Genomic DNA, 10,362 nt, shown 5'->3' with positions numbered 1-10,362 from the left:
TTAAATATACACAATTCAGTTTTTTGATTATAGGAACTATCTTTGTAATTCATAAATGTAAATCATACTTAAAATTGTTACCATATTATATACAACATAATATCTTACCTAATCTATATTTTTTGTGTATTATTATACAATTATTATTTGTTTTATATACAAAAGTAAAAACTAAAGGAATTTGAATTGAAAAATATCGTTACTATTATTTTAATAGGCATTTAACAAGTTTACTAAACAATTAACAGCATTGTAAATCGTCAGTTATAGTATATTTTATCTGTCGTGTCAATTGATATTAATAGTTTAATAAATTCTATAACTTTTTTAGGTTTTCAGGTAGTATTTGAATAAAGATTCAGTTATTGTCCAACTGATAAGAGCCTTTCATGTTAACGCTTATGAACCTAAAAACAAATTAAAGAATTTGTCTATTTGTAAAAAGTGACTAAATTCGTATCACATTTTCGGAATGATACCGCCGTAGGAAGGTAAACAATGCTGTGGTACATTAGCATGATTTAAAGTGCCGTGGCTTACGTTATAATTAGGAAACTCTGGAATCCCAGGCATTGATCTATTATCCATGTAGTCTGCCAAGTTTGGAAGCTTTGTGGTACCGACCTCATCCACGCTATACGGGTCAGGGGAGTTTGTAAGCTTACCATCTTTCTTCGCTTTCATTCTGCGGTTTTGGAACCAGATCTTGATCTGCCGCTCCGTAAGGCCCAGGGCATGTGAAACTTCTATCCTTCGACGCCTTGAAAGATACTTGTTAAAGTGGAATTCCTTTTCTAATTCTAGTGTTTGAAACCTTGTGTATGTTTGTCTTGTACGCTTTGATCCTTCCTTTTTCTCGTCATCTGAAAATAAACATAATAAATAAGATTGTCTTATTCAGGAAATAAGGGTAGTTATGTTTAGTTTATATAGATTAAATATATATTTAATGCAACAAACGGTATCACGTACTGCCACTACTCTTCATCCACGGATAATAACCTTGCGTTTCGGGTATAGTCGCCATTTTGTTCTCAATATAATCCTCATTGTTGCCGCCTGCGTCGACCCTCGTCATCTCCTGACAGCTCTCTATGGTATTCGCCGATGACTTTACACCTTTACAGTCGGCGATCGGCCTTCCCACTTCGTTGCTCCTGGCTTTAGGTTCATCAACATTGTTTTTATATGCCCCGTGAAATTGCGGCAAATTGTGATCGTTTTCAATCTTGGTTTCAGTTTTTTCCCAATTCTCCACATCAGTAGAATGATACATCATTTTTTGTATCGTTTCTTGCGCATATGTGTCACTGAACTTATTAAGATATGCGTTTGTCTTTGATTTTGTTAGCAAAGCTCTTAGGTTCGGAGAATCATCGTCTTCTGATTTGATTGCGCTTGACACGCTATGCGGTGATCCATAACTTGTATCGGGTAAACTACATTGACTGGGAGAGTTAACAGGCTTTACTGCAAGTCTTGCGTCTAGCCCTGCATTATTTACTGAAGCAGTGTTACCTTGATACTCGTAGTTTTCATACTGTTGTGAATAGTAACTCATTTCCCTCCACTTATTTATCATTTCAATATTTGCATGACTATTGCCATTTGCGTAGTTCATAGAATAATTTTGCCAATTTGCAGGTTCAGATTTTATACAGTTCTGATCGTTGGGTCCGTATTTGGCTACGTTCTGTCCACTGTAATCATTGTTTTGGTTGTACGCGTTTTGGTAGTTGTAAAAATGAGATGACATCGGGTACTGATGGCCATAGTTGTAAGGTTTAGCACTTTGAGAGTTCACTTCACTGTTCCACATTTCATTCGCTCTGTTAGTGGTCGCAACTGATGACATCTTTTCACTAAAACAACGTTATACAAAACTATTTAAGACATGAACACTATCACTGAATTTGGTTTACTTTGCGTAGGTGCACTGTCCACTAGGTTGACTGCGAAGCGAATGCAATAAGTGCATCGCGCAAACACGACCCTAACAACTGTAATACTTTTATGTGACCTAAAAAAAGTTTGGGGAACTCTTAACAATAGCGTCACCATTGTCCCTCTGCGAAGTTGTAAAACCAGATGTTGTGTCTCTTTCATTTCTTATCTAACAAGCTTGATATAATGAGTTAGACAGAGTGAGAAATATGAGGAATATTAGGGGGAATTGTTCGCAAATATTCTGTAAATCTTTGTAATGCCAATATTTCCAATACTTTTGCGTTCGTGTGCGTGCATCAGTACGGGAAAATCATTGATTGAGATTTGGTTGTGTGTGTGTGAGAGGGTGGTATAGATTGATTTTATTCTATTATTGGTTTAGTGTAAAGCCGCGTATGTGTGTCACTGTGTTGCAGGCATGATTGCAATATACAGACTGAACACAGAATTAACACTGTAGAATTACATTGTTTATCTTGAATGCAATGTCCCTTTAAAACTATATTATAATCTTAGGATACTAGAACTGTAGTCATAGGTATATTATATAGTTATATATATAACATATGATATCTACGGTAAACTTACACACACGATGCCTTTGGTGAATCATACTGATTCAGTATGAATGGTTTTTATAACAAACAATATTATTTTGCTTTGTAACACCAAAACATTACATTGGGTGATATTAAATTAGAATTTTTGAGTTTTTTTGTCATTTTTATTCTTAAATTAAACAGCCTGTATATATTTGCACATAACTCATGTCGAACAGTTCAATCGGGGGCCGCGACAATAGCACAGTATGCGCTGCGCGTGCGACACTACGACGGGAATGTAATTAATTATAGCCTTAAATAAATATAATTTTGATTTTCTTTAGCCTTTTATTAGTACTCTAGATTTATTAAAGACTGGACCATTTTTGGAATTTTTCGTCTTTTTTATACATTATTAATTTGTTCAAAATTTTCGTTTTATTCTTTAGGCAGTGCCGGAATTCGAGTGTCATAAATTTTGTTAATTTTTTATGTAAATATTGTAGGTGCCAATAATACTTTAATATTAAGTTGTAGCGTACCTAAACTTCATAACTTATACCGTCCTAAAGAACTAAATGTTAGTGTGAGAATATGTACCAATCTAAAGGGTATAAAAAGTATATAACTTCTGACTTTAAATACAGTTAGTTAAACTTAAACTGAAAGCCTATTTAAAAAAGTTATCAACCCATGTTCTTACTTCATTAACTTAAGTTGATTAGTTAAGGTCTAATATGAGTTCACCTTAAATATATCAGGAAACTAAAATCTTTATTTTTCCTATGCGTAAATTTATTTTATACTAATATCTCGGTATAATTTTAATTAAAATTGCTTATTTTATATCAGTGTGCTGAATAGCCAATCAGCAGAAAAATTATACAAGATTTCAGCCTAGTTGTAGGCAAACATTACAAGAGAATAAAGCAGATGAGCAGCTATATATATACCGACACAGTTCTTTAATTCAAATATCAGTTATTTTTGGCCAAAACGCGTTGTTTCGAAATTCGCCAATTAACTTCAGTAATTGAGTTTTATATTATACAATTAACATTGGAACATAAAATTTAAAGGTTTCAAACTTGACCGCGTATAGGTATAGGTATGTGTTGTAATACAGAACGTAAATAAATAATACACCAGTTACACATTACCAAAACTTGCCTTATCATGCCACGTATGCGCTATTGAAAGCCCAATCGCAACACGACATATGGATTCTTTGTTGAATCTAACATCTGTTATACACGCCACACACCCACCAATGTATATAAATCACGTGTCTAGTTTACACATCTACTGTATTCGTACGAACTTTTAAAATGCCCTTAAATTAATCGGTACAATTAAATTGAAAATAAATATTATTACTTTCAATTTAATATGTTTGTCATATATTCATTTTTAATAATTTAAAATTGTTCCATTTTCCTCTAAGTTACCAGCCACCAACCGTCGAGGTTCTGCTAACTTATAGATCGTTGTCCTACATTTTCTTTGATCTATTGACGCACCTAGTTCCAAAAGGCCTGAATAAGATTAAATTGACGAACGCAATATGTATTAGAATGTTTAGTTTTCGTTTCATGATTTAGGAATCGCTTATATCGCTTCCATTATGATATTTTATATTATATATAGTTTGTTTTATACAAAAATTTTCTCTCTTCAATTTTTTTTGTACGTAACTTAAGCCCTAAGATTATTAAGTAATTTAATAAAAATTGTGTATTGCCCTTCAGATATCACGTTTAAATCCTATAGTAGGTTTTTGGTGTTACTGTTTATTTAGTTAACTAAAGTACTTATTATTGATATTAAATAATAATTTATGTTTATTTGAGTTTGTAAAAGGTATATTAATGATATAAATCAAACCTTCAAAATATTATTTTCAATAATGGATGTATTAAATTAAGCAAACAAAATTGTTTTTTAAAATCAAACAAATTGAAATAATTGTTCAACCAAACATCCCAACCGCGAACCAAAAATTGCACGTATGGCTTATTCACGTAACCAAATCGTAAGATCAATAGTCGATCTGGATCATATGATGCGTAACTTTACTTTGAAAAAAATTTAGTTCATTTTTATTTACCTTTTATATTACTTATATATACTTTATAATTTGTGATCTTACTTGAAGACAAGTCTAAATCTTTTCAGTGCTTAGTATTTTTTTTGCTCCAACTCTGGTAAAGTGGATTAGATCAGACAATATATGTATGTGAGTTTTACTCTTATTACATAGTTGGCCTAGTGGTTTAAGCCTGCGACTCTTATCCCTGAGATCGTAGGCTCGATCCCCAGCTGTGCACCAATAGACTTTGTTTCTATGTGCACATTTAACATTCACTGGCTTATTATTATTTATATATTATTAGACTTAGTACATTTATTAGATAATATTTAATTTATACTAGAAAATGGCTTTTTGGGAATAAAGTCGGACATGCGCTATAGTTAAACTCGTTAAAAATGTGAATAAGTCCACAGTTTTATTTCAATTTCACACCGAATTCCAGACTCAATTCTATTGAAATCATTAATTTTGAAAGATTATAACACAGCACGTATTCACCATATAAATTTACACCGTAATACTACGCAATACGTTCTGAAATTCAGTGTGTTTTAAGCGATCCGGAAATGAATTTGTTAGCTCTTATACAGTAGAAAATAAAATTGATTTCGCCAAAGACTAGTCAATGTAAACCTATGGTAGTGACAATATGAACCATTAATCTTGCGAAATCAATCGTTGGCTTATTCGGAATATTGTATAGCGATATTTACTTTAGTATTTTTAAATAGGAAAAAACATCTGTCTGAGTTTTTAGACAAAGAAGTTCTCAGGATTGAGATAAAATAGGTAAAATGGTAAAGGTAGCTTAGTTTTATTGCCACAAAGGGCCGATATTTGAAAACAGAAGGCGGCATGTTTTAATGAGCAAACAGAGTTATCAATTTTTATTGCCGGTGTAAAACAAGGCCAGTAATTCTTTTGATTACACGCCGCTCTACCTGCGTTTGCGAATTTTATGATTACTTATTGTATATAAAAAAAGATTTTCGTTAGTACACACGTATTTGAACACGTGTATTTTATTTCAATAAAATTGTTATACTAATGAAATTATAGCTAAATGTCTCAGCGTGCTTGCGTTCTTTGTGGGAATTACGATTTTCTGTTTGATCGTGAAACTGCATGTCAAACCTCGGCATTAAAAGATAGATTAAAAATTTGAGGCCACGTATTGTTAGTAAAATAAATCTTTTTCTGAATTATATTGATATACAGTAGGACGTGTTTTGGATATTATTGTATTACGTAACAATGTGCATGTTACATTTATCATAGCGGCAAAACGGAAATGTATCCGAGTTCGGTATTTGAAACAAATAATTTTCCCTTTCGCTTAGTATTATAGAATATAGCTAAAGTAGCTTTTTAATTTGATGTTTTTATATATTTTGTATATGTCTTACGAAGTTAATACCTTCCTTTATGTTTCATATGTATGACTAAGTAAAATCTACGTACGAGTTTGCGCACTGTGAACAGACACCTAACGGGTACCGGCAAATATATCGTATTAAAGAAAAAGTTTTATTGACGAAAACTTTTTGCACTTTTTGCGACGACAATATACATTGTTTACGGAATAAAAAAGCAGACAATTTTAAAACAATAAACTATACAAATTGAAAACAATGTCGGCAAGTTTACAAGGAACTAAAAATTTTGTTAAAAAATAAGTCTTTTCATCTCTGTTTATGGAAGTATAATGGTAGTAATCATGAACAATTTGTTTCTCTTCATGGTTTTTTCGAAACGTTTAGACACGCGTTTATATGTAGATACTATGGGACAACATATCTCCGCACGTCGCAATGTTTCTATTTGCAACATTATTTTCCCGTTACTACAAGTAAAGTTTTATGTACAGTGAATAAAGTCGGTTTGTAGAAAAATTAGGGCTTGTAGCAATTACTAGGATGAATGAAACATATGTAGGAGGTAGAATTTTAAACAAATAAATAACTACTTGTATGTGTTAGCATAGATATGTTCATTTGCTTTAAAAATACACACGCGCAATACCCGAAGGCCTTTTTAGCTATCGGTTCTTTAAACACCTTAAAACTGTCTATAACAGAAAACTATACAAGAAATTATGAGTCAATAATGGTTTGACAAAACAAATAAAATATAATTCAAGGCGTACCAAATGCAAGTAAATGCTAGTAATGTATCAAAAAAAATCTAATCTGTTATTTCTAGTCATACTTGATCTGGTTCACTGTTGGACAGGTCTTGTTTTCTGTGCAATATTCATATGCAATAAAATTTCGTGTTAAATAAAGCATTTTTCTGAAGATTTATCGATTAACCGCTGAAGTCTCTGTGTTAATGATACTTTTGTACGTGTCTTTAGCCTCAGTTATGGTATAATTGATCTCGATTTTGGTAAATAAACACCGCGAGCGCCGGTCAACTGTGCACATAATCTCCTGCCACATTAGAACGCCGCTTTCATAAGGATCATCGTACATTAAATCGTTCTTAGTAATTCGAGTCTTAGCCAAGAAAAAGGTCACGTTTTGGCGATGCTAGTTTATGGTTAATGTTAGAGTGGACAAGCTATGAACTGTTAAGGAATTATGAAACTCGTCGTTCGTAATTGTAAATAGAGAAGTCATGGCCTACTGGCTATAGCGTGAAACTCTTACCCCTGGTTCGATTCCCGGTTGTGTTTCTTTTTAAATGAAAACTCGCTGTTGGCTTTAAGGGTCTCTATAGCTCAACTCAAGCTGTTTTGGCATTTATCCGAATCTATCACATGGGCTTCTCCTGTGGGACTCGACCGTACAATGGGAGCTCATTGGAGTGGGTGACGCCCACGCTTTTTTTTCTTCTTATGTATCACGACTGGAGTGGCTATAAGAGGGGGCCTAATGCGCGAAGACTACGCTTATGTAGGTCATGCACGGCCTAGAGGATACAGGCCTTGTACAATTTCATATGACTTATGATTCCTTTTATTCAGGAGGAAATAGAGGCGAGACTGGACACAAGAGGCCATCTTGCGAATGGCAGCTATATGTTTACGGAAGTATATGCCGCTATGGAGCGTGACTCATGATATTTGACGGATTTTTGCCACGGGATGGCTTATTCACACTTGCATGCCTGAAGCCAAACTGCTCGTCGAGAATGAGCCCCTTAGTTTGAGGCGCTATCTGACTACCAACTGGAACAGTTTTCTCAGCGTATTGAGAAGACTGATTAGGTGGGATTGTTACGGGGCTTGCCCGGTTTGTCGATACCACTGCGCCGGGAAGGTGCAGTTGTCGAGGAGGCAATTGAATATGGCCACTGGTAAGCATATCAGATAGCTCTGCACTAATGGATTTCCATTCTATATGCGCATTTAACGTTTGATCGAATCAATGTTTCCGGCCGGATAAGTGATCATGAAACAGAAAATGAGGCACAGACCTAAAAATCTTGTAGCGCCACCTATTTTTAATCGTAAATCATGATCGGAAAGTAGCTGGCAGCTAAACTCAAATGGGCCTAGCAAATGTTTTCTATTAAAAACAGTTTTTGTATAAAAATATAATTTGCCGGGATGGTATCATTTCTTGTTACAAAGATGACATGGTCGTGTTGGACATCCAACCTATCAGGTTTTAAAATAGAGAGTGCACTATTGTCTACACACGTGGTGCACTAGGCTCTGTCCCAAACTTCGTCAGGTCACAATATCTTAAGGGCTTTATTGTGAAATACACCTAAAAAAACTACTATCGATAAAATTACTAATAGGGTATCATGATGTTTGATAAATCAACTTTCAAAACATCACAATAATAAACAATTCTAACCGCAGTGTAAGATGATCTTTACATGCCCCTCAATGCACAATCATTAATCAGAACTTCGATCGTGGACTTCTTACAATAGAGCATACTCTCAGTCGCGTACGATCCATTAGAATAACAATAATTAATTTTTACCTAATATGAGAATTTTAATATCCGGTACAAAATTATATTAATATTTTACGATGCTCTAACATAGAAGAAATATTTTATTTCCATGAACAAATACCTATTTGACATAGCTCACCTTAAAACAGTTCCTATTTCACTAAACTAATTATATTAACTTGTATTGTTGGAATTCGATAATATTTTAGTATTATATATTTTCTACTTGAGAACAGAAACACAGTATAGTAATTTTTGTGATGTGATGAATACCATATTCATGAACGAAGAGGGGTTATGTACTCGTATAAGGATTATTAAACGCATTTATTTTTCCATTTCTGTTGACAGATGTTAAAGCTGGTTAATTTATGAATCCTTTACATACTGGTTAAGCTAATTTAATGGTTACCACTGAAATTGTTCCATTTTTAAATTTTAAATAAACGTCACATAGCGAAAGCAAGTGGGCGTGTGAATTGCTATGATTTACAGAATTTTGTTTCGAAAAGACCACCTGTGATACAAGCTTTTTGTGTTAATCATTTTTAAGTGTGTAAATACCTACATGTATAATATATCAAACGTTTCGCAATATCAAATATTGTTCTAAATACTAAAATACTAAGACAATTCACGATTAATAAATCACATTAGCTGAAGTAAGACGGGGTGCGTGATTCTAAACAAAACACTCCGCGTTTGCTCCAAGAAAAACACAGAGCGACTGATTTACGAGACAATATTATTCAAGAAATGTAGCCAGAAATAAAATTAATAGTTGAAATATAAAATTAACACACATTTCGCATACTTAACATCGTATAAATCATGTAATAGATTCTCTCTATTACGTTTTAGTATTTAAATTGAGAGAGGTTCAAAGGAAATGAAAATATCTCTTGATGTAAATACGTTATTCGGTCTCTATAACATATCTAGGATTTATGGTTTAAAATTGGCAATCTAAATTTGAAAAAAAATCATAAGTTAACTTACTAAGAGTTTTCCTACTAGTATAAAAATTATTGCATTAATAAAGGAAATTTACTAAAACACTATCATTACTGTAATGAGGTACGCGATTAAGAATCAAGACTTAGAATTTAGCAATGAAATACTTATGGGACATATTAACAGTACGTAGAAATATGTCAAAATAAAATAATTGTTTTCCTCAAATTTTGAGTCCAATATGAGGGACAATACTCAACATTTTCCATGGGAACTCTGAATAAGATTGATAGAATCGTCGTATTTTTTCCCGATGCCACAACGTTATCATATCACTGGCATTTCATGTATTTAGGACATGGGAGGCATAGAGCGGACATTTATTAAAATAACTGTGGAATGGGTGCAGATTCAATTCTTGGGCTGTAGCCTGGCTCGTTGCCATTACGGCGTTAAGAGAGAGCTATTGATAAGTAAGGAGAATTTGTTTAATTGACTTGATTTTTATTACTTGAACATCTGATTGACTATACACCCAAAAGTATAGTCGATAATATTATAATCGGTAATCAAATTTAGACCAGTCATCCAATAGTTACTTAATTTAAACTTAGAAGTCTCCACATTTTTCTATGCTCGATATCTATATCAAAGGCCTTGGGGGATGCAGAAAACCTTGACGAGTCAATGAAAATGATATCGCGAAACATAGGAATACACTTAATGTATCTCTATTCGCGATATCACATGGTAATCAATCATCTTTTATGTGGTGACAGTTCTTCGATACTTCTATTTCGTAATTACTTTTGAAAATACATCTAGTATTTTAGTGTTACTCAACATTGGAGGATTATGTATATTGCAATTAACTTACACTCTTTTGTTATAGGAAACGCCGTAAATATCTGCA

The 10,362-nt window shown here is 33.2% G+C and overlaps 1 protein-coding gene across 1 annotated transcript; it reads right to left on the bottom strand.

Moving 5' to 3' along the window:
• Positions 1-459: 459 nt before the first annotated feature.
• LOC123708324 (homeobox protein Hox-B5b-like) lies at positions 460-1,855 on the bottom strand. The gene is made up of 2 exons (XM_045658995.1): positions 973-1,855; positions 460-863 (listed from the first exon to the last, which is right to left on the bottom strand). Exons 1-2 carry the CDS (start codon positions 1,853-1,855, stop codon positions 460-462), a joined length of 1,287 nt encoding a protein of 428 aa, XP_045514951.1.
• Between the last annotated feature and the right edge of the window lie 8,507 nt (positions 1,856-10,362).

This window comes from Pieris brassicae, chromosome 4 (assembly GCF_905147105.1).
Source record: "Pieris brassicae chromosome 4, ilPieBrab1.1, whole genome shotgun sequence".
Lineage (NCBI taxonomy): Eukaryota > Metazoa > Arthropoda > Insecta > Lepidoptera > Pieridae > Pieris > Pieris brassicae.
The sequence above is the reverse complement of the archived record's forward strand: the minus strand, read 5'-3'. Positions and strand labels throughout refer to the sequence as shown.